Source organism: Heterocephalus glaber, unplaced genomic scaffold (assembly GCF_053883595.1).
Source record: "Heterocephalus glaber isolate CG9 unplaced genomic scaffold, H.glaber_assembly_v1.0 deba00001442, whole genome shotgun sequence".
NCBI lineage: Eukaryota > Metazoa > Chordata > Mammalia > Rodentia > Bathyergidae > Heterocephalus > Heterocephalus glaber.
Window position 1 is genome coordinate 56,994,906 of NW_028258296.1, and position 25,932 is coordinate 57,020,837.

A 25,932-nucleotide genomic window follows, 5' to 3' on the forward strand; every position below is an offset into this window, starting at 1 on the left:
GCAGGAGGATTGCCACAGGTTTGAGATCAAGTTAGGTTTCATGGTGAGTTCAGGGTCAGCCTAAACTATATAGCAAGACCTTGAATCAACAAAAAATTAATACCTAAATACCTTCTGGTAATTAAATAAAAATTACAAGCCATGAAAGAACCTTGAAACTGAACATTTTATTTTGTCCTTAAAAAAAAATCAGTCATCTTTTTGTCCAGCAGTAAAAGTTTTTAAAAACTGAGTACCAATTTTTAAATTGTACACTATATATGTTAATACAATATATCAATATATTGAAGAACACCGTCTTAATAACAACACAATGACAAAACAGCTATTGTGGTACCAGGGATTGAACTTGGGTCCTTGTGCTTGCGAGGCAGGCAGCGGAACCACTGAGCTAAATCCCTGGGCTATGGTATAATTTTAACAAAAGGAAAAAATGAATTTTACAAAATTTTAATACCAAAATAAACATTATTTCAAAAAGTGGTTTGCATTATAGGGCCTTATGTTAATATAGATTTAAAGAAAGTGTCCACTAAAATGGAAGATAGATCTTATAAAGTAGACAATGAACAGCATCAATTACCACATTTGGTTTTGTTCCAAATTTCTCTTGGACTTATCTCAGGTAAAGTTAAGGACCAATCTGCATATACATTTTCAGAGGTAGGGAAGAACACACCTTAAAATAATAATAGAGCATCTTTTACTTTAAATAATGAGAAGAACTTTCCAAATGTACAGAGGAAAAGTAATTTTTATATATGTTCTTTTGGTTCACTGAACTTTCTCCTTTTTGGCACAGACTCTTGACTAGAAAAATCAAAGTGATGGAAGACCTGTTAAAAGAAAACAACTATTAAGAATAGATTCTTTCTAGTTTAAATATCTTTTATTTTGCATCTTTTTAAAAAATCTTTCTGAGGTCTCTTTCTGGTTTTAAAAATTATACCTACCAGGGCTGGGGAATTAGCTCAGTGGTTCCACCGCCTGCCTGGCAAGCGCAAGGACCCAAGTTCAATCCCCAGTACCAAAAAACAAAAAACAAAAAACAAAAAAATTATACCTACCATACATAGGCGTTAACTATTTCCTATTAAGAAAGGGTACTTGTGGGGCCGGGGATTTAGCTCAGTGGTTTCGCCCCCTGCTGCACAAGCACAAAGACCTGAGTTTGATCCCCGGTACCAAGAAAAACAAAACAAAAACAAAAAGCCAAGGTCCCAAGTTCAATTCCCGGTATAAAAACAACAACAACAAGAAAAAAAAAAACAAGAAAGGATACTTGTGTTCTTTAAAAGTAAGGGTAAAACACTATTATTAAAATATACATCTTCAGATGGCTGCTGAAAATATAGGATGTGTGACAAAAATACCGTAAAGTTTTAGAAAAATTTATTATAGTAAAAGATATACTGTCATTAATCCCTCTCAAAATACACCCTCCTTGGGGCCGGGGATTTAGCTCAGTGGCACTGCACCTGCCTCACAAGCAGAAGGTCCTGAGTTCGATCCTTGATACTAAAAAAAAAAAGAACCCCCCCGCCCCCACTTTAAACACACTTATCCCATTATTCTTTCCACATTATGAAACAGTTCTGGAAGTTCTCTTTCATGAGTGTCTTCAGTTGTGCTGGTGTGGCTGCCTCAATGTTGTGAACTGATGCAAGATGTTTACCTTTCATGGTCATTTTGACTTTGGGGAAGATCTGGAAGTCATATGGTGCCAGATCTGGTGAATAAGGTGGATAATGTTTTTCTTTTCCCGATTAACTTTACTGGTACATTTTAGGTATAAAATACAGTTACATTCATCATTGGGATCTTGTACCATTACATGAGTCTCTTGGTTCTTATTTTTTTTCCCCTTCCCTTGCCCACCCTTCCCTATTTGCAAAGACCTTGTTTCCATTTTTTTTTTCCTCTTCTCATATTTTTTCCTTTCCCTTTTTTCCCTTCCCCTACCTGGATAATGTTTTTACAAGCAAGGTTTTCTGCTAGATGGCACTCAGGAGCAGCATTCACTATAATTTTTATAACATCTTGTAAAGACACTCAAAAAAGAGGACTTCCAGTACTGTTTTAGAAGGTGCCAAGAATGATGTGATATGTGTGTTTGAAGTAAAGGGGAGTATTTTGAGAGACATTAATACAATGTGTCTTTCACTGTAATAAATCTTTTGGATTTTTTTTTTTTGAGACAGGGTTTTGCTATGCAGTCTATGCTGCCCTTGAACTCACTATGTAGGCCAGCTGGCTTCTCTCACCCTTCTTCCTGCCTCAGCCTCCCAAGTGCTGGGATTACAGGGGTGTGCCACCATGCCTGCCTTACTGTAATAAATTTTTAAATCTAAACATTCACCATATATTTCAATCACACTTCATATACTTATTAAGATCTTCAGGAGGGCTGTAAAAGATTTAACATTATATTCTCAAAATAGTGAAATATTTTGGTGGGATGAGAAGAAAAAGTATTTTGACTACAAATAGAAAAGCATTTGGATGGCGGATTTAGCTCAGTGGCATGCCTGCCTCACAAGCGAAAGGTCCTGAGTTTGATCCCCGGTTCCAAAAAAAAAAAAGAAAAAGAAACGTATTCAACCTTGGGACCATGCAACATTTATTCATTCATTCATTCTGGTACTGGGGATCAAACTCAAGGCCTTGTGCTTGCCAGGCAGGCACAGCTTCACTGAGATACATTCCTGGCACTCCTATCCTTTTGTTTTTGGTACCGAGGATCAAACTTGGGACCTTGCGCTTTTGAGGCAGTAGGTGGAACCATTGAGCTAAATCCTCCGCCCTTTCATATCTTTATTTTGTATCCCCTGTACTTAGTTATTTAGTAGTTCCTGATGGAGATCAGATATTCAATGCACAGTTTTGAATTTTTTTCAGAGTAGGCGACCAAACCCAGGACTTCACATGTGCTAGGCAAACATTCTACCACTGAGCAACACCTCCAACCCCAGTGTGCACTTTTGAATGAATGAGAGGATGACTTATAGAAATTCTAACAAGATTCCCTGAATAACTGTATCATGATTTCACTGGAAAACATTAAACTATGAATAACAAATTGGATTATGATTTTGTAAGAAAAAATGAAGGTGGAATACAGTGGTAAATTTTAATATGTTAATGAAATATCAAGTTATTCCACTCCCTTAAATTATGTAAATTGAAAACAGTATTAACCAACTATATATATATATATATATATATATATATATATATATACATATACACACACACACACACACAGTGGTATCTCAGTTCATGAGTACTTTTGTGAACAATCTGGTTCACGCTCAAGCACAAGGACCAGAGTTCAATCCCTGGTACCAAAAAAAAAAGTTTTTCCATAAAAAAGTTTTTTCAATCTGGTTCACAGACATGTTTGACAAAATTTTTTTTTTTTTTTTTTTTTTTTGGTACCGGGGATCAAACTCAGGTCCTTGCGCTTGCAAGGCAGGCAGCAGAACCACTGAGCTAAATCCCCGGCCCAAAATTTTGTTTTTGTGTGTAAATTCTGTATTGAGTGACAAGCACAACCACAGCCATCTTTCCCGCACAAATATGAATGTGGCCATCTTTTTCAGAACAGTGGAATGAATTAAGTTTGTGAACTGAGGCACTATTTCTTTTATATATATATATATATTTTGGTGGGTTTTTTTTGTGGCACCGGTGATCATACTCAGGACCTTGTGCTGCGAGGCAGGCGCAGCGCCACTGAGCTAAATAAATCCCCCACCTATTTTTGGTGTTTTGAGACAGATTCTCCCAATGTAGTTCAGGCTGGCCTTGAACTCACTATGTAGCTCAGGCTGACCTCAAACTCATGGCAATCCTCCTGCCTCAGGCTCCCGCATATTGGGATTACATGGGTGTGCCACCATGCTCCGTTCCAACTATACTTTTGAGATCATCATTTTTACTATTTGATTTTTGAAAACAGTGTATAGTTTTCAGTTGTCTAGTTTTTTTTTCTTTTATACCAGGGTTTGAACTCGGGACCTTTCGCTTTCGAGACAGGCGACAGAACCACTGAGCTAAATATCCGGCCCTCAGTTGTCTAACTTTAACCAAGTAATAATACTAATAATTCTAGTTGAAAAATATAAGTATCTCAAAAACACATTATCTGACTTGGTAAAATAGAGTTCCAAATATAGTTTTCATTCTCCTGAGATACTAGGAGGAGATGCTATATTTTTTTTGGTACTAGGAATCGAACTCAGGACCTTGCACTTGCCAGGCTGGTGCAGCACCACTGAGCTACATCCCCAGCCCAGAGATGCTATATTTTTATTTATTTATTTATTTTTGGTACCGGGGAAAGATGCTATATTTTTAGTGAAAACACAGAATTTTTTTTTTAGTTTTACCTTAGTTTTATTTTCTAGAAAGCTCATATTAATTTTGGGGTCAATTTTAGTTCCACATAAACAAAGTGTCTTGAATATTCTTATGATGTTATTTCCTGTTCTATTGATATTTTTCCTGACACTGATTTTTTTTCTTTCATAAATTCTTCTAATAACTAAATTGTTCATGGAATGAGACAACAGGTATTTATATGGAAAAATTAATAAACCAATATATTTAATCTTTTTTCAAAGTCAACTCTTTTTTTCTGGTACCAAGGATTGAACTCGGGTCCTTGCGCTCGTGAGGCAGGCAGCGGAACCACTGAGCTAAATGCCCAGCCCTAAAGTCAACTCATTTTTAAGAACAAAATATATTTGAACAAGGTTTGAATATCAGAGTTCTGGGGTATATTCAGGGGTATGATCAAATTTATTATTTTAATCTACAGCAGTGATATTCTGAGACTTGCCATTTTACTTAACCTATATATTATGTAAGACTTACTGTTTTTCCAGATGCAGGTTTTCTCTTCCGAGTTTCTTTAGAAGATTTAACTGGTTGGTTTCCATGTGGCTCCACAAAGACAGAGTAATTATTAGTTGGTTATTTCTTAAAGAATAGTCAATAGTTGATCTTTCAACTTTTATGTAGTTTTTAAAAACAGCTTTACTGAGACATAATTTGAATACTATATTTACCTATTTAGAAGTATACAATTCAATAATTTTAAGTATATTCAGTTGTACAACATATCCCCAATCTTAGAACATTTTCAGCATCACAGAAAGAAGTCATATATCATTTAGCTGTCACACTCTCATTTTTCTATCCTCCCACCAGCCCCAAGTTTTTCTCAATAGTGTTCCCAATTCTGAGCTTTACATGTATGGGATCATATGATATGTGGACTTTTGTGACTGTTTTTCAATTAGCATAATACTTCCAAGGTTCATCCAAGTTATTCCAAGAATGGTACTTCATTCCTTTTTATGGCTGGCTATTCCACTGTGTGGATATCTACAATTTGTTTATCCATTCATCTACTATTGAACATTTCAATTTTTCCTACATTTTGACTATTGTGAATAATGTTATGTATGTAGTTATTAAAATGAAGATTAGGAGGCAAATTAGTAACTGTTATTACATTATTTTCTAAAAGGACATACTGTACTTCTTACACTTGAAATGTCCTTTCCAATGATAACTTCCTTATTGTGTGTATTTATATTACTGAACATTTTCATTTCTTGACCTTGTCTAGCCATAACTCATTCACAATTCTCAAAATCAGAGTACTCTGGCTGAGGTTCATATTTATTTATTTATTTTTAAAATTTATTTATTTATTTTTTTGGTACCAGGGATCCAACTCGGGTCCTTGTGCTTGCAAGGCAAGCGGCAGAACCACTGAGCTAAGTTCCCAGCCCTGAGGTTCATATTTAAAAGGTGAAATTTCAGAAGTAAATTTATGTCCTCAAAGCATCTTTTTTTTTTTTTTTTGTACTGGGGATCAAACTTGGGTCCTTCCACTTTCAAAGCAGGTGATGGAACCACTGAGTTAAATCCCTGGCTCCCTCAAAACATCTTTTATCTTTTTTTTCTTCCTAGTACTGAGGATTGAACCTAGGGTGTCACACTTAGCTACTTTTAAAAAATACATATTTTATTTTATCCCACTCCCTCCCAACCTCCTTCCCTCCCTGTGTACAAAAGCTGTTTCCATTTTTTTCTTTTTCACTTTTATTTTGTCCCTGCCTGCCTCCCACCCTCCTTCCTTGTTCCCCTTCCCATTCGAACACCTTCCCATTTCCCAAAATCCATTATACATTTCAGTCCTTATTTCCGCTTTCAGTTTCTCACATTAGAGAAACAATGTGGTATTTAAACATGTGTGTCCGATTTATTTCACTCAGGAGTATGGTCTCAAGGTCCAACCATTTAACTATAAATGTCTGAAGTGCATCCTTCTTTATGGCAGAGGAGTACTACATTGTGTAAAAAAAACCCCGTATCTTCTTTATGCACTTGCCAGTTGATGGGCATCTGGGCTGTTTCCAAGATTTAGCTATTACAAATTCTGCCACTAAAGGGGCCGGGGATTTAGCTCAGTGGTTCCAGCACCTGCCTCACAAGTACAAGGTCCCAAGTTTGATCCCCAGTACCAAGAAGAAAAAAAAAAGAAAAAACAAATTGTGCCACTATAAACATGGGTGTGCATATATTGCTGTGGTATGATGCTTTGAATTCTTTTGGGAAGATACCAAGAAGAGGTATAGCTGGGTCAAATGGAACCTCTAGCTTTAGTCACACTTAAGCTACTTCACCAACACATTTTTCCTTAATTTTGATACAGGATCTTGCTAAATTGTCCAGATTGATCTTTTTTTTTGGTACCAGGGATCGAACTCAGGTCCTTGCGCTTGCGCAGCAGGCACTGAAACCACTGAGCTAAATCCCCAGCCCCTGTCCAGATTGATCTTGAATTTGTGATCCACCTGCCTCAGCCTCCGAAGCAGCTAGGTTTACAAGTGTGCGTCATTATACCAGCTCCAAAGCATAATGTTACATTACAAAGAAATCTTCCTAATACTGTTTTAAATGTTTGCCTCTCTCCCTATATCCTAGTAAAGAAACTCATCCTGTATGGGAGCTGGCAAGAAAGAACATTTTACTGCTGTAGTTATTAATTCTTGACATTTATCTCTTTTACCATCACGCTAGTCTAAATGCTACTTTCTGCCAGTTCTAACTTCCCAGAGATTGTGAAGAGAAAAAGACACCAAAAATGGCACTATAATCTACTGTGTTCTGGTAAATGTTTAATAACCAGCTCTGTGAGAGAAACATACCCTAAGGCATTTGTTGATTTCTGTCTCATCGATTCTATGTCTAATTTCAATCTATCAACATGATGTTTTTGAATGAAGATTTGGGAAAAAATAGTACATCACTGACGGAGAGATATTTATTTCTTAGTTTTGGACATAATATTTTATATTTTACAGAATGCTGTTTCTTCACCCCTGAACCTTTGAGAGTTAACTTAAATGTCTAAAATCAAATATGAATTTCTATTTTAGTATAAAAAACTAAAATAAAACTGATTTTTTGCTTAAGAACATAAAATTTACTTTATGCAAGATATATACAAAAGATTAATTTGTAATGTCTTATTAACGAGATAATCAGCAAGACAGAACATTCTGATATTCTAGGAAATTTTGTGGAGAATCTAAATATTATCTCCTCTCGGGCTGGGGATTTAGCTCAGTGGTTCCACTGCCTGCCTCGCAAGCTAAGGACCCAAGTTCGATCCCCGGTACCAAAAAAAATAAAAATTAAAAAAATTAAAAAATAAATAAATATTATCTCCTCTCAAAGCTTTTTGTGGATTCCTTTTTTTTTTGTCATAGGCAGCATTTCATTTAATGGAAAAAATCAACTGGATAGAAGATATCAACATGCGTAATAAACAGGGTTAAACATTTTTTTTCATGAGAATATTCCTTCAATTTTTATTATAATTTCACTTATTTGCAGACTGGTTTCATTGTAAAATATATTTATTTTTTTGGATTCCTCTCTTTAATGAACCTCTAGTAAAATTATTCTTTCCTTTGTGTTTCTAGGCAGCCTATCAATGTTTTTATAGTTCCCCTATATCACTGCTTATTTACTTTTGGTTACCAAACTTTCTGCTAAGATTAGGAACTACATGTTAACTAGATTATATTCTCAGTAACTAGTAAAGTACCTGACACATAATAGGTACTTAATAAATATTGGTTCAATAAATGAAGTAGTGATATGGGGTGAAATTACAAGTATATAATGGAAAACAAACCTAAGTGATATTTACCATTTTATTCTGAAAGACTTTTCCACTTCGTGTTTTGCTTTCAGATACATCAAGTTCAGATGTTTTACTGACTAACTGTTCAACCTAGAAAATAAAGTAACTACATAAAACCACATAATAAAACTTTGTCACAACATAATAAATGGGATTTAAAAATTAAATCACATAGGTGGGTGCCGTAGCACACCCCTGTATCCCAGCACTCAGGAGGCTGAGGCAGGAGGACTGCTGTGAATTCAAGGCAGCTTGGGCTATATAATGAGTTCAAACCAGGCTAACTACATAAGTGAGACCCTGTCTCAAAACAAAAAATTAAATCACACAAAATTTAGGATCTTCTCATATTAAGTTAATGAAAACCAGTAATTTTGAGTTGGTAAAGATACTGAAACTGACACTGTACACAGCTGACTACTTACTGAACTGAGACACAAATGATCACTAGGCATTACCCTTCTAGAAGATACAAATGTCAGCTTACTCTCACTTGAGAAAGGGGCTGGGCAGAGGAATGTGGTCATCAATCATCAACTCCATTATTTCCAAGATCACATTCTCTGTTATTTCAGTAATTTTACTGTTGCACATGTAAAACAAAACCATATTCCATTCTGAGGCAACAAAAATGTATTATAGACCACATCTGTAAATACAAAACAGGGTGTAATAAGTAACTGTGTAAGATTCTACTGAGCTCTGAAATTCTTTTTTTGTTGTTGTTTTTTTGAGACAGGGTCTCGCTATGTAGTGCAGGCTGGCCTTGTACTCACTATGTAGCCTAGGCTGGTCTCGAACTCATGGAGATGGTGATCCTCCTGCCTCAGCCTCCCAAGTGGCTCAGGCATGTGCCACCATGCCCAGCTGAGCCCTGAAATTCTGAGATTCTATGAATAGTATTTAGGTTTACTAAACAAATTCAGAATAAATATGCTCAAAAATTTTCAATATATAACAGCCAGTTTTTGTTAATAATGAACATTCTAAGAACTTAATTTTATTCTAAAAGATCTAAAATTTAAAAATCTGAAAACTAAATAATCAGTCTTAGGAAAAGTTAAAAGTGGACTGGGGATGTAGCTCAGTGGCCCCCTACCTGCCTGGTAAGCACAAGGTCCTGAGTTCTATCCTCAGTACAGAAAAAAAAAAAAAAGAAAGAAAGAAAAAAAAAGTTAAAAGTCAGATGGAACTATTAAGTTTATACCTGAAAGGGAGAAAGTGAAAGATTCGGACTTTCTTTACACCTCATAATTTCATCTTCCTCAATCATTAAATTTGGTTCTGTGAAAAAAAAAAAGTTAAAGTGGTATAAACTTGAATTGGTAGTTAATCTAATCTACACACACACACACACACACACACACACATCTTTTTTCTTTTTTTTCTTTTTTTTTGAGACAGGGTCTTGCTATGCAGTTTAGGCTGGCTTTGAACCCACTATGTAGTTCAGGCTGGCCTCAAACTCACAGTGAGTGACCTTCCTGCCTCAGCCTCCTGAATGTTGGGATTACAGGCATGCACCAGCAGGCCCGGCTAATCTGTATTTTTGTTGACTTTTTTTACCTTCAGTTTTAGAAGTTCCTGAGTTTTTTTTCTGTACTTCCATTTTAGTTTCAAGGTCAAAGTCATCCTACATAATTAATAAAAAGATGGATACATTGAAAAAATCAAGGATAGAAGTTATTTATGAACAAATTTATTTCATGTGAAGTTTAAATATACAACTACAACTATTTGATGCTTGCTAGACTTAAAAGCAGTCCTAGAATTACTATCACAACACAACTTATTCAAATAAAATATAAACTACTACTTTTCTCTACCTTGTAGGGTTATTTTAAGGACAAATAATACAAATATACAACTTTCTCTAAAATGCATGATAGGGTCAGGGATTTAGCCCAGTGGTTCTGCCGCCTGCCTTACAAATGCTAGGTCCTGAGTTTGATCCCCAGTACCAAAAAACCCCACAAAAAAACCAAAACTGTGAGCTAAAATGCATGATAATTCTAAGAATATTTAGATTTTACTATTGTCTGATGGCACTATATTAGACATGTTCATGCAACAAGCCCCTTCCCTTCCCTCACTCCTTCTCCCTCTTTCTTCTTTCATCCATTCTCTCTTTTCCCTATTTTAAAATATTTATTTTTGAGACAGGGTCTCTCTATATAGCTCAGGCTGACCTTCAATTCATTATGTAGCCCAGGCTGGCCTCAAACTCAGGGCTGTCCAGTGCTGGGGATTATAGGTGTGTGCTATCACACCCAGCTACCTCTTCTTTATTGCTATTTTTTGAGAGCGCTGGGGATCAAACTCTAGACCTTGTGGATTTTAGGCAAGTGCTCTGTCACTGAGATACATTCCCAACCCATAAGCTACCACTTTTATACTTCTGGAATTTCTGTGTGTTGGCATACACTCTGGCCAAGCCCAACCCCTCATCAGGAAGTTAATGATGGAAAGGCTCCGTCATGGTACACTAGAAATAGCAAGAGATTTAAAATCCCAATTATAATTTATTGTTGTCTTTGTGACTACTTATGTCAAAGATATTAAAATAAAGAATACTACAAAAATCCCAGTATATTTGTTTATAAAATAAGGATAGGATTTAGATTTTAGGAAAAAGTTTCTTCTAATTGAATTGGTTGAATACTGAATTTTCTTTAGTAAAATTGTGACCACAGAGCCTAGTTCAGAATAGTGAACCTCTCTGTACATACTAATTTAGAATAAAATGAGACAAGAGAAAACAAAAAAAGTGAGATTAAAGGGGTATAAAGCTGAAAGATTAAAACAATGACTTTCACATTTGCTAGGAATGAGGGAACCAAAAGTACACTTTCCTACTTCTAGTCTCCCACTCACTAGTCAATAATGAGAATGCAAACTAAAGCTAAGTGCAAGACACAGGAAGATTATAAATTGAAAAAGGTATTTTTCCTGCCTTCCAGAAACTTCCAGGCTGCTTCACGAATGTGACTTTCCAGGCTCTGAAGAAATTCATGCACAGGCTGTACAAGAATTTAGTTCATGCCCAGGCTGTGCAAGAATTTAGTTGGGGTAGGGTACGAAGGACTCCATCATTAGCTGGGGAACTGTACTAGTTCAGTGATATTCAAATTATGCCCTATAGTCTTTTGGGTTCCTCAGAGTTCACTATGAGGTTAAGTGAGGTAATAAATGGCTAGGCTTCTAGGACCATTTTTGCTTCAGTAAGAATAGCTGCGCTTGGGCTGGGGATTTAGCTCAGTGGTTCCACCACCTGCCTCCAAAGCACAAGGACCCAGATTTGATCCCCAGTACAAAAAAAAAAAAAAAAGAACCAAGATGCATTATGTACAGGTACAATTCCCAATGAGAAATGTAATTGTGTTATATACCTAAAATGTACCAATAAAAGAATTTAACAATAACAACAAAAAAGAATAGTTGTGCTTTTAAATTTGAGTATAATATTGTTTCAACAAAAGTAAAAAGTTTTAAAACCATAAGCCTAGACTTTAAGGTCCCCTCCAACCTTGAGTTTATGATTATAATACAGTATTTACACAAATATTAACCAGAGCTATTAAAGTCCTCAGAATTAAATCAAGCACTTGTTACTATGGTATTTATAACTCTTTATAAATACACTCACACTTACATAATGCTGTTTGTCTTCTACATCATCTTTGTCCACCAGGATTTTCCGAAGTGGTGTTTTTAATTGTTTTGATAGTATAGCTGAATCAATATTTTCCATTCGTTCTTTCTCAGTAGTCACTTTTACTTTGAAGGTATGAAAAGGTGTTGGGACTTCTCCCACATTTAAGTACATAGGGTCCCCTTCAAATAGGACTCTTTCAGAATCACCATCCTTAAAACCAGGAGGCTGGTAATCTGGGGGTGTAACTGCAATAAAGCAAGTATAAACTGTGCTGCTCATAAAAGTGAACAAATTGTATTACAATTATAAAAACACAAGCAGATTAAATTTCAAAGAATATACTACTCAGCCATAAAAAAAGATACACTTGAGGCATTTATAGCTAAATGGATGCACCTTGAGGCCATACTCTTAAGTGAAATACAGAGGACACACATGTGTAAATACCAAATCATTTCTCTGGTGTGAGAAACTAAAAGTGTAAATGAGGGTCAAAATGTATAACAGATATTGTGAAATAGGAAGAAAATGTTCAAAGGGGAATGGAGAACTAGGGAAGGGGGACGGGGGAAAGGAAAGAAGGGAAAGAAAAAAATTGAAAAAAAAGAAAAAACGGAAACAAAGCTTATTTCAAAGAATATAAAAGTACATAATCTGAAAAATAAGAATCACCCTCCTCCCATCTCCAAGTCCTCATCTTACTCAATGAAAGTAACCTCTGTTTTTCTTCACTGACTGGGTGACCTTGAGCAAATTATTTATCACTCTTGTCAAACAGGGAAAATAATATTTACCCTCATAGGGTTATTGTGGGTGAAAGTTGAATTAATGTGTAAAATGTTCAGAACAAAACTGGCACACAGCAAGTATTTGATAAATGATAGTCATTATTCTCATAGTTTTATGTTCTAGTAAACATTATACAAATAATAAAAGATCTAATATTACATATGTATGTTAAGGGAAATACAGTACCTATATATTCTTTAAAAACTTAAGTGGGGGCCAGGGATTTAGCTCAGTGGTTTCGCTGCCTGCTGAGCAGGAGGCAAGGAACCAAGTTCGATCCCCGGTACCAAAAAAAAAACAAACAAAAAACTTAAGTGAAATCATCCCATTCTGTACCTAGTTGTTCTTAATTTGTAAAATCTCTTGGACAATTTATCACCATTTTTCTTAACAGCTTGCACAGTTAATCTATTGTATCAATGCACCACAGTGTATTAACTCAACCCCCAAGGAAGGACACTTAAACTGTTCATTATAGCCAATGCTATAATAAAAATTCTTACAAATCTTATGATCTTACTTTTTTTGCAAGTACATCCCCAACATTGTTTGGTTTTTTTTGGTACCAGAGATCAAACTCAGGACCTAGCACTTGCGAGGCAGGTGGCGGCACCACTGAGCTATAGCCCCGGCTCCAACATTGTTTTCTTTTTTTTTTGGTACCAGGGATCGAACTCGGGTCCTTGCGCTTGTGCAGCAGGGGGCGAAACCACTGAGCTAAATCCCTGGTCCTTGTTTTCTAGCAATACAATTTCTGAATTAAAATTTAAAATTTGATATTGCCAAATTATTGTCTAAAAATATTGCACTTACATACATTCAATCAAGAATATAGCTGGGTACAGAGGTCCATGCCTATAATCCCAGCACTTTGGGAGACTGAGACAAGGGGATCTCAAATGGAAGTCTTGCCTGGGCAACTCAGCAAGACTGTCTCTAGTTTGAAAATTAAAAAAGAAGCTGGGGATATAGCTCAGTGGTAGAGTACCCTGGGTTCAATATCCAGAACCATACACACAAGAAAGTATATAAAAGTGCCTGCTTTTCCACACCTTTGCCGTTAAATTTACAAGTTTTACCAATCTGAAAAGTGAAAACTACTGTCTCAATTTCACTTCTTTAATTGAGTAAAGTTGTACTTCACATGGATATGTTCCTCACCAGAGAAGTGTGTCTTTTAAAGTCTTGTAAATATTTCTTTTTTCAAATACTGATATTAAATGCAAATTTTATAATTTCAAAGAAATACTTAACACTTTAAGTGCTAAATAAAAATATTTGAAATGGAAATCAACTGTTTCAATAATCAAAACACAGGTATCAATTAAAACAAGACATATTACAAATAGTACCTTCATCATAGTAAAAAAGTTTCATCGTCAAACAAACATCATTTGGTAAAGGTCCCAGATTTTGCATTAGAATATAAATCTTTCGAATGAGGAGAATACTTGCTTTCTTGGTGTCAGCAGTTGACATGCTAGATTCATTGGTTTGATTTTTACTAGAAGAGAATCAGACAATTTCTTTCATAAAAACAGTCACTTTATTTTTTTTTTGGTATCAGGGATCAAACTCAGGACCTTGCAATTTCGAGGCCGGTGCTGGAACCACTGAGCTAAATCCCCGGCCCTAAAAACGGTCACTTTTAACATCAAAACTTTACACTTTGAGGTGCTGGGAATTTAGCTCAGTGGTTCCAGCAACTGCTTCGCAAGTGCAAGGTCCTGAGTTTGAGCCCCAGTACCAAAAAAAAAAACACCAAAAACAACACTTTACACTTTGAGATTATATAGCATGAAATTGTTATCATAAATTGTGATTTATATTACCACTGTAAAATTTTAATATCACTATTAATACAGATTGTTGTAATAAACCAAAACTAAATTTTATATAAATAAAACTAATTTTTTTATATAAGGTGTTTAAAGAACCCAAATGATGGGTTTTTGTTTCTAATCACTCAAGTCCTTTTCCACAATTAAAATAGTATATACAGTAATTAGCCACAGAATCCTATCTTGTAGCTATTCAAAGGCACTACTCTATTTTGACAGCTACATCTTGATGGCTGATCGGGTTTTTGAGAAGTTTCACAATTAATCCTGAAGTTAGCTAGGCAGGGTGGCACACACCTGTAAAACCAGCTATTTGGGAAGCTGAGATAGAAGGATCACAAGTTTGAGGCCAGCCACACAGCTTATCAAAACTGTTCAGCACTGGGGATTTAGCTCAGTGGTTCTGGCGCCTGCCTCGAAAGCACAAGGTCCTGAGTTTGATCCCCAGTACCAAAAACAAACAAACAAAAAACTCTGTTCAAAAAATAAAATAGGGCTAAGGATGTAGCTCAATGATACAGTACTTGCTTACTATGTACAAGGCTCTGGGTTCAATCTGCAGTACCCTGTCCCATACAATTCATCCTGAAGTTTAACTACATAACATTAATAAGTGGTAATGTGTAATATAGAGAGAAAATTATAGAACAATACCTTATAAAGTCCATGATTGGTCCATTTTTGGTGTACTTGAATTTAAACTGGTAACATTCTGAAATTGTCTTAAGTAGAAAATGTTGCAGTTAAGTAATTGATATATCATTCTGCCTGGTAAATAGCTACCTACTGTTTTTGTATGACTCAACATTTAGTCAATAGTTTTTCTGACATGTTAATCCCTATCGGTCCACTGAAGCTTCCAAACCTCAGCCAATTCCCATAATCTGGGATTTGGGATTTAGTCATGGAGAGATGTTTATTTTCCCACTCACTGCAATGTATGTTATGTATACTAAATGTTAGGAATTTCTTCGAAGGTAGGTAAGGGAAACACCAGATCTCAGAAGAGTGGTTAAACGCTATGGCTTGAATGTGTTTCCAAAAGTCCATGTGTTGAGAACTTAATTCCCAATGCAACAGTGTTGGGGGTGGGGCCTTTAAGAGGTAATCAGGTCAAGAGAACACTGAGGGCCGGGGATTTAGCTCAGTGGTGCTGCGCCTGCCTCACAAGTGCAAGGTCCTGAGTTTGATCCCTGGTACCAAAAAAAAAAGAGAGAGAGAGAGAGAACACTGAGCTCATGAATGGATTACTGCTGGTATTATGGGAATGGGTCAGTTATGGTGGGAGTAGGTTCCTGATATAAGGATAAGCTTGGACACTGCACTGCCCTATGATGCAGCAAGAAGGCCCTCAGATGCCAGCAGCTCCTAGATCTTAGACTTCCCAGCCTCCAGAAGTCTAGGAAATAAATCTTTGTTCTTTATGCATTTCCCAATCTCAGGTATTCTGTAACTTTTTTGTTGTTATTGTTTTGGTACTGGGGATCGAACTCAGGACCTTGTGCTTGCAAGGCAGGCAGTGGTACCACTGAGCTAAATCCCCATCCCAGGTATTCTGTTATAGCAGCATAAAACATATTAAGACATTGCTATTGTTTGAATGTTTTTACCAAAATTCAAGTTGAAATTTAATCCCCATTATAGATAGTAAATAAAACCAGGAATGAAGGAATTAAGTCATGAGGTCTCTGCACTCATGAGTAGATTGATCCATTCAGAGTAGATTAACCCATTAACAGATTAATGGGTTAATGGGTAGTCTCAAGAATGGATGTTATAAAAGTCAGTTTGACTCTGTCTCTTACATGCATGACTTTGATCAAATAACCAACCTTGTCACTATAGTCATATATTACACACTAACTGCTGGTATGAGTGTCAAAGAAAGGACACATTTCTAGTTCTCCTGAAACCTGGAATACTTTGTTTCCTTTATGTGTTAGTGCTCCCATGGGGATGGACTCAGTCTCTCTCTCTCTCTCTCTCTGTCCCTCTCTCTCATTACTTTCTCTCTTTTTAAAAATCAGTTTAAATGTATTTCTTTATGACTGAGTGAAACATCATATTGTACCACCTGTAGTATAATCAATCGTTAAGAGCCTAAATGATGACATAGCTTTCTAGGTTGAAATTCTGATTCTGCTACTTCTGCCAAAGAAGCTACTTAGCAGAAGCTATTTCTGCTACTTCCACTTTTTGACGTTAGGCAAAAAACCTTGTATCTAGATTTCCTAATCTGGAAAGTGGAGATGACAATGGTAATTGCTTCATGAAGGCTGTCATGAATAAATTGGGGGTAATGCATTTATAGCCCCTTAAGAACAGATCCTAATAGAGAATAAGCCCTCAAAATATTCTTCCCCTTTGTTTCTTGCCTTCTGGTTTTCCCTTTTGTTTATTATCTACTCTTCTCTACTGTCAGATGAACAAGTAAATGTATCTGGATTGGAGTGAATATTCAAAGTTTAAGAATGAGGTTATTTTCTCTAAACTCAAGTCCTTTCATAATTCTGGATAAAGAATATTTTAACAATATTTGTATGTTTTGTGGGTTAGGGTCAGTTATATAATCTCTTGTAGTAAGTGGATTATCTACTTAAATATAATAATACAAATATTACGTCAGAATAGTTTCACAAGGCTTAAACATGAAAATATAAAAGTGCATTGATTAAAGTACAATTAAAAAGAACACGGTATCAATATATTTTTATCTTTAGATATTAAAAGCATTATTTCTTTACTAATTCAAGCACACTTACCTGAGGGTCTTCTGGATTGGTGTACACCTATTTAAAAATAATTTACAATTGAATTACTGAGATTAAGGACTGAGGACTAAGTAAACTGGATATTTAGACTAACATATTTAGTGAACTCAACAGAACAAAACAAGAACAAAATAACCCCCCAAATAATATACTTTTTTCCCATTGAACAGATCAACTATTTGAATAAAGTAACATAATCAATTGATAGTTTCACTGTTGTTTAATGAAGAAAGGCTGACCTTAATAGTCTTTAATTTAAAAATATATAAAATTATGGGGCTCAGAATGTAGCTCAGAGGCACAGCATTTGCCAGGCAAGTGTGAGGCTCTGAGTTCAATTCCCTGTGCCCCCCCAAAATAAAATATATACAATTTAAAAGTACTTACAGCTAGAATGACCATCCTTAGCTGAAATAAAGAACAAAAACCTTTTATTCTATAAAAGTTTTTCGTTATGATTCATAAAAAATTATCTGTCCTATTTTAGGGGCTAGGGATGTAGCTCAGTGACAGAGCACATGCTTAGCATGCACAAGGCCCTGGGTTCAATCCCTTGCACCCCTTCCCAAAGAAAATTCTTTGTCCTTTTTCAATATCTATTTTTTTTTTTGGTACCTGGGATCGAACTCGGGACTTTGTGCTTGTGAGGCAGGCAGCGGAACCACTGAGTTAAATCCCCGGCCCATAAGTAAAGGTGTTTTTGTTTGTTTGTTTGTTTGTTTGTTTTTATGATTTTCTACTTGTAACTTTCAAATGGCTTTTCTTTGCACCTGAAATAAAATCCAACCTCCTTACCTACACAGCATTGAATATTCTGGCCCTGTCTACCTCCCCATGGTCATCTGATGCCACTGCACAACTGCTCTCAGTGTACTGGCCTTAGCTGGTTTCTAGAACTCTCTAAACTCCTCTACAACTCTCATGCTCTGCTGAGAATATTCTCTCCCCAAACTAATACTTGGCTGGTTTCTTCTCATCCGGGTCTCAGCTTAAATATCATCCCTTCAGAGAATCTCCGACCATATCATCTAAAATTAACCCACCACTGTATGTATCATATACTTTTCCTACAAATTTTAACAGCATCTAACACTACTGGGAAGTACCCAATTGTTTTACTGACTATTTTCTTACATTAGATGGGACTCCCTTTGTTATGGTGACCACTGTTATCTCACCCTGTTCCTACCTTGAGAACGTGCCTAGCACACAGCAGGCACTCAGTTTTTTGTTTTTGTTTTTTTTTTTGGTAGCGGGGATAAAACTCAAGACCTTGCGCTTATGAGGCAGGCACCTGGCCACTGAGCTAAATCCCAGTCCCAGCACTCAGTATTTATTATGCCTTAAAATAGGGAAGATTAGGAACTATGGATATTCACCTTCACAACTTTGCTAGAATTGGACTTTTTTATACATGTATAAAATTACACTAAGGAAAAAGGCTCATAGTCTATTATAAAACCTTCTTAATTTCACTAATTCAGAATTTGTGAAAATTAAACCTAGACTACATAGAAATTTATTTTTGAGCCGGGCATGGTGGTGCATTCCTGTAATCTCAGCACTCAGAAAGCAGAGGGAGGAGGCTCACTGAGTTCGAAGCCAGCCTGGGCTACACAGTAAGTTCAAGGCCAGCCTGAACTACACAGAGAGACCTTGTCTCCAGAAAAAAAAAAAAAGAAAAGAAAAAAGAAAATTTATTTTTGAACCTTAATTAAAAATAATTTATTAAATTATTAACACAAGAAAGATTATAGAAGGCATGTAAAACTAATGGATGAACTATTTTAAGACTTAACTAATTATTTTTTAAAGTCCATATGTGCTATCAATATCAATGAACATTAACAAAAACTAGCTTGGCACATGTGTTTACTACTGATTCCATTAGCTTTAAATGAACTGAAGATTAATCTTTAAAATATTAAAATGTTCAGACTTTTCAGTAACTCAAACTGGCCTATGTCTGTTTATTTATTTATTTATGGTACTGGCGATCTAACTCCAAACCTTGCACTTTCGAGCCAGGTGGCGGCACCACTGAGCTAGATCCCTAGCCCTGTCTATGTTAGTTTAAATTAATGCTTTACTGGATATTAATCAGGCTTAGACAGTATAAAGTATAGAAAAAAGATAAAGAGATATTAACTTACATATTTTTTCTGTAGAGCATCATAACATCCTAGCATCCTAAAAAGAAAACATCAAAGATTCATTTTTAAACTGAATGCATTCTAGAAAATAGCGTTCACAAATTTCCATTATCTTATTACTAAAATTTCCTTTCTTTCTTATTAACTATCTTGAAAAAAAACATGCATTTCAGTGGTATAGTGCTTGCCTACCATGCACAAAGCCCTGTGTTCAATCACCAGCACTACAAAAAGAGAGAGAGAGAGAGAGAGAGAGAGAGAGGAAAAAAGAAAAAGAAAGAAAGAAGAAAGAAAAAAAGAAAGACAGACAAATGGATGGATGAATGAGTGTTGGGATGATGGTGCAAGCCTATAATCCCAGCACTCTGGAAGGCTAAGGGAGGAGGATCATGAGTTTGAGCCCAGGTTGGGCAATTTAGTAATTTAACAAGATCCTGCCTCAAAACAAAAAATAAAAAGGGGCGGGAATGTAGTTCAGCGGTAGAGTACCTCTGGGTATAATCCCTAGTACTGCAGAAAAGAAAAGAAAAGATAAACAGTGTGGCCGAAATATAAAATGATGACAGGGGATAGAGGGGACATATAAAACATCTGACAGCTATATGTGGGGAGCAATAGAAAATAAAGACTGCTCACATGGGATATGAGATGAAGGGAAATTTTAATATAAGAATTCAAAGATCTGCAAGACTGCTGTCCAGCATTAAATGGTGAATCACTAAAATTTGGTTAAACATTGAAAAGTATCTAATGTATAAAGTTATCCAATTTAGAAAAATAATTTTCCATTTTTAAGTATTTTTTTCCTTACCATTTCACTAACTGTGTAGATCCTGGACAATTTTTATCTTCTCTCAGAATTTTGACACAAAGATCTAAAAAACAATTAAGACAAATACAGAGTTATTTAAGAACAGTAAACAACTAGAAATTTTAAGCAAAGATTATTTTCTTCAGCTGTGTATTACAGGTATATTATTAATGGCAAGGAACTTCCAAATGATTGATATTAATGTAATGAAAGGAAGAAAGGTTATATAGAAAGTCTTTTTATCCTTTTTATAAAATGTCATCATAATATAATTATGTTGATAAGTAGAAAAATTTTCATTAAAAATTATAGGATACAGAATATTAGATATAATGCTTTCATACTATTGTTGTCCAAGAGTCTTAGAAAATTTGTTACCCCAGCAAAATACTTATAATTGCCAAGAAGTTAACTGGTTGTCAAAGAACTCTGGAAAGATGCAACATGTCATGCAATGGAAAGGACAAAGGGCATCCCTTGACCTCAGGTTTCTTATTTCAAAAATAGGGGCAACAACTGCTTCACAGGACTATAATATGAATTAACAAGATAGTGTCCATAACAGTACTTAACAAACTGCCCAGTACAGAGTTGCTGCACAATATTACTCATGTATTATATGCTGAGAAATATCAGTTGTATTATTTTACTTCCTTAAAATAGCACAAGAACATACACTACCACTATACAAAGTCATAACAGAATATCTGTATCTGTTTAATCACTAAAAGTATAATGTCAGGTGAAATTATATTTGAGAAACAATTTACAATAAGTGCATTTAAAGGTATTAAATATATTTTTTTTGGTTCTGGGGATATTAAATATACTCTAAAAAATTTATTTATTTAGTAGTACTGGTGATTAAACACAGGGCCTTTGCAGTGATAAATATCTCTAGCCCTTTAAAATTTTTTTTGAGACAGGATCTCGCTAAGTTACTACATTTCCTAGGGTGGGCTCAAACTTACAATTCTCCTGCCTCAACCTCCCAAAAAGCTAGGATTACAGAAGTATGCCAGTTCACTCAGCTAAATATCTTTTTTAAAATGTAGAGAGCTAAAGATGTAGCTCAATGGTACAGCACTTGCCTAGAATGGAATCCCTAACACCTCAAAAAAAATTTTAGAAACCCAAAAGCTTGAGCATGAATGTGAAATTATATAAACTAGTAAAAAGTGGAAACAACACAAATGCTCATCAATTGATGAGTGGTAGTCACACATGGAACTTTATTCAACAATGAAAATGGCCAGAGCAGGCCAGGGATTTAGCTCAGTGGCACTGCACCTGCCCTCACAAATGCAATGTCCCGAGTTTGATCCTGGGTACCAAAAAAAAAGAAAAAGAAAAAGGATGGTGGACTAATCCATGTTCTAACATGGAAGAACCTTGAAAACTTTATGCTAAGTGAAAGAAGTCAGTCACAAAAAAATCACCTACTGTATTATTCCTTTCATATAAAATGTCCAGATTAAGTAAATGTATAGAAACAGAAAATAGATTAGTGGTTACCTAGGACTGGTAAGGTTGGGTGGGGAATGGATAACGACTTAATGGATATAAGATTTCTTTTTAGGGTGATGAAAATGTTCTAAAATTGACGTGATAGTTGCACAACTCTGAACATACTAAAAAATCACTGAACTGTACATTTTAAATGAGTGAACTGTCAGATATGGGTATAGTATTAATAAAGCCACTACTAAAAAAACATGAGCTCTAAGTCAAAACTTAATTTTGGAGCAAGCCTCCCCCCCAAAAAAGAAGCTTAAAATAAACATATTACCATCTAGATATCTTGTTCCATAAGCACACTCTGGAAATATTCCTCTCAAATACGTGATGCAGGATACTGAAACTGCTAGGAGCCTCTTCACTAACACCAAAGACTGCTGCTCAGTTGATATCTTACTGGGAAATATCAATGTACTCTAAAATTCAAGAGAAATTAAAACGTTCTATTTATACTTATTAAAAATAAACCCCCCTGCACTTACAGTAGATCCAATTTTGCACAGACATGGTATTCTCCCAAAGAATTCTTTCCCTAGTGGTTAGTTATCCCTAGAAAAGCAGAGTGGTTTGTAAAATATGAGGGTGTTACTAAGGAGTAATAGCTTAAAGGTAATGTGCAAAAAGTGCTTAAGAACTTCTTGCAGATTAACTGTAAATGCATAAAACATGGACAGATAACATGGATTTTCTCTTTAATTACTGACCAGGTTTTTTTTGAGTCAGGGTCTTGATATATAGCTGAGGCTGGCCTTGAACTCACTATGCAGCCCCAGTTGGCCTTGAACTTGCAGTGATCCTCCTGCCTTAGCCTCCCAAGTGCTGGAATTACAGGTGTATGCCACCATGCCTGATTCATCATTGACTAGGTTTAACACAGGGTAACTGTAATGCAAGATCCTATGTAAATACCACAATTCTATCTATCTCTGAATCATGGATGTTTTCTAAGGATGGACTGTTAAGAATAACTTCATCAAAGCAATGGAACAATATTAATACCTAATGTAAATAAAAATTGGAACAGCAACTTAATGTAATATTCCAAACATTCAATAGACTTCTCTATTCATTAAAAGAGTTTAGAAAATACTTTTTTTTAAAACATGGGGTTTCTGTTATCATTAAACCCTCGAAAAACTGACTCCATTTTTCAAAAATATAATTGAGACTTCAAGAAATTATAAAATCACATAGATTTATATATATTAAATACAAGAAATCATACCATTGAAGTCCTCTGCAACTGTGCAGTGGCCATCTTCTTCTGATAAAGTACTTTCTTTAATTCAACCTGTGATACAAATACAAGCTTTAGCTTTAGATCTTAAAAAATATTCTAATTTATTAAAATCAGAATTTTATCTGAATTTGAGATTTTTTTTAAACTTAAAATGAAATCTTCAAAAATCTAGAGGTCCATACTGCTATGCCATTACTTTGAGTTAGGATCTAATTTTAATTCATTGGACTAAAATGTTTCACATAAATGGGTTAAGTTTGTTTTGGTACCAGGGATCAAACTCAGGACCTTGCGCTTGCAAGGCAGGCACTGGAACCACTGAGCTAAATCCCTGGCTGGTTAAGATTTTTTTGTGGGGGTGTTGTGATTGAACATAGATCCTCCTGCGTGCTACCACAAGGCTGTAGCCTCTGCCTAAGACACTAGAAGATTAAAAAACAAACATTTTTGAAAATAGAGTCTAGCTACAAACTCCTGAGCTCAAGTGATTCTCCAGCCCCAGCTTTCCAATTAGCTAGTACTATACCCAGCTTTTTATGAAAGCCCAAACTTCCTGTTTTCCTTCACTATACAGTAACCATGCATCCCCAACACTGAACGTCAGGTAGGACAAAGCTGCTCCTGACAAACCCTGTCAAGTCTCCCTTTTTTTCCCTTTTCTCTCAATTTTGAGAGATGCCTGGTTATGGATTCCTGGCTGGCCTCGAACTAGAGATCTTCCTGGTTCATTTCCCAAAGTAGGTGGAATTACAAGTGTGAAACACCACGAAGCACACTTCAAAAATCTTTTAATTTGAAAAAAGTATTCGTTTCAAAATATCCAAATCAGGCGACTTTCCTTCAGCAAGGTTCTAGATATAAATATCGTCTTACTCTGTGGTACAGCTATAAAAAGGCAACAGAAAATACAGTATTCCGAAATGTTATGACCTGATTTCTCTATTAAAAGCTGATATAGGGCCGGGGATGTAGCTCAGTGGCACTGCACCTACCTCGCAAGCGCAAGGTCCTGAGTTCGAGCCCCGGTACCAAAACAAAACTGGTATGTTTCAATCTATTTGGTCCCAGTTTAATTTTCTTAGCTAGTATAATCAAACTTCATAGAAGGGTCTAGTTATTGGATGCGTTTAAATTTGTTCTGATAAATCCTGGACAAGCCCACTCAATTAACCCCATCTTAGGAAGTTCTTGTGAAAAGCAGGTCTACTTTTTTCCCTCAAATATCTCGTCAGTAAGACCTTAAGAAAGTTAAGAGTGGTCAGAAGGCAACAGAAAAAGATTAAAATGTAAAAAGTAGAAATAATAACCCGAAACAAACATATACATTACGTGAAGCGTGAAGCGAGCCAGCGACGAAACGAACTGCACTAACGCCCCGCACGCTTTCCCCAAGGCGCATGCGCTTTCCTTCAACGGTCGCTGGGTCGCGCGTGAGGGGCACGCAACAGCAGCCTTTGACCCCTGGTCGAGGTCAACTTTCCCGCCAAGAGCTGCGCATGGCATGCCGGGAGTCGCAAGGCGCACGAGGCTGAGTCGCCCAGTCTAAGCCCTGGGAAAGCCAGGTGCTGGAAGGGAATTTTAAGTAATTGGAGGTGCAAAGCCTTTTGCGTATGCATTCCTTTCCTGTACTGACCAAAATGTACCCAGTCAGCTTTTCTGTATCAATTTCTGATTGTTGTCTGACTTTTGATTTTGTAACTGGGAGTGACACGCGTTGCCTTCCCACCTTCAGGTCTCCTGTGTCCTTTTGGAAGCCGGTTGCTCTAGCGTGGTCTACGCCGTGGGGACAATGGATAGCTATCAAAATAATCTACATCTCATTTAGAAACAAAATCAGAATGGGTTGGTAGTTGCAAATTTTCCAGAAGTATAAGCTTACTTTATGGATTGTTATCTATCCAAATAAACTGTGTCCCTAGTATGTATATGTATATATATACATATATATACACATACAGCATAATTATTCATAAACTTCGATATGTCTTCTTTACAGAGGAAATGGCTACACCAGATATAAAAAGATTTGCCTCAAATCATTCAATTAAAAGATGAGGACTGGAACCCTGTTTTCAGGATCAAAAATAGTGAAGTGAGTATTTTGCTTTCTTTCACAAATGGCTTTCACATTCACTATGTTATTTTTATTTTGCTTCCTACAAGAACTTTGTGAGGAACACACAGATATTATCCCTATTTTATTTATTTCAGTTCTGGGAATTGAACCTTTATTCTAGAGATGAGAAAAGAGACTCAGGCAAAGTTGGTTTCCCAAGATCAAAACAAATTTCAGTAGTAGAGTAGTAGAGTGCTGCTAGGCTCTCACTCTCAAAAAATATATATATTTATGTATAGATGATCATTTTCATTAACTACAAAAAACGAAAAGGAAGACAAGAAACAGTTCAGCTGTTATTCATAGAATCATAATAATATAAACCCTACTTACTGATTTCTGTGTCAGTAGCTATACTTTGAGGATGGGATAGGACTGGAGAAATGGGTGGTGTTGATGCAAGGAATCTAAACCTCAATTATCATATTAGTATGTCTATGCACACCTACTTTTTTGTTTTGGTACCAGGGATCGAACTCAGGACCTCCTGCTTGCCAGGCAGGTGCTATGCTGCTGAGCTACATCCCTGGCCCTATACACACTTTCTTTTTTTTTTTTTTTTTTTGGGTACCGAGAATCGAACTCGGGGCCTTGTGCTTGCGCAGCAGGCGGTGTAACCACTGAGCCCCCTATACACTTTCTAAGAACCATTAAGTTGGATAATGGCAAAAGAATTAGCATTGATTTAAAAATATTACTGGTTTTTAAAATATTGGATAAGAGAATAGGACAGTAGGCTTTGTAAAAATATTCATCATAAAACAAAACTCAATAATGGACAGTGTCAGTCATACTGCCATCCTGAAAG

The 25,932-nt window shown here is 35.9% G+C and overlaps 1 protein-coding gene across 2 annotated transcripts; it reads right to left on the minus strand.

The window, feature by feature from the left end:
• Positions 1-147: 147 nt before the first annotated feature.
• Positions 148-24,478, minus strand: Hormad1 (HORMA domain containing 1). Of its 2 annotated transcripts, none has more exons than XM_021265873.2 (15): positions 24,338-24,478; positions 22,994-23,059; positions 22,040-22,184; positions 20,251-20,314; positions 19,440-19,476; positions 17,674-17,694; positions 17,278-17,304; positions 15,170-15,237; positions 14,027-14,178; positions 11,883-12,130; positions 9,797-9,863; positions 9,438-9,514; positions 8,237-8,320; positions 4,879-4,947; positions 148-836 (listed from the first exon to the last, which is right to left on the minus strand). In XM_021265873.2, exons 2-15 carry the CDS (start codon positions 23,024-23,026, stop codon positions 756-758), a joined length of 1,173 nt encoding a protein of 390 aa, XP_021121532.1. In that variant the 5' UTR covers positions 23,027-23,059; positions 24,338-24,478; the 3' UTR covers positions 148-755. The 2 variants fall into 2 exon arrangements, with proteins under 2 accessions (XP_021121532.1, XP_021121534.2); XM_021265875.2 differs by having other exon boundaries at positions 560-836; positions 24,333-24,414.
• Positions 24,479-25,932: the final 1,454 nt, after the last annotated feature.

Coding starts and splice junctions, on each gene's coding strand:
- Hormad1 (XM_021265875.2), bottom strand. CDS start 24,407: ATGCGCCTTGGGGAAAGCGTGCGGGGCGTTAGTGCAGTTCGTTTCGTC. Junction 9,864..11,882: donor TAGAAGACAAACAGCATTAT/GTAAGTGTGAGT, acceptor TTAATTATGTAG/GATGACTTTGACCTTGAAAC. Junction 837..4,878: donor AACCTGCATCTGGAAAAACA/GTAAGTCTTACA, acceptor TTCTTTTAACAG/GTCTTCCATCACTTTGATTT.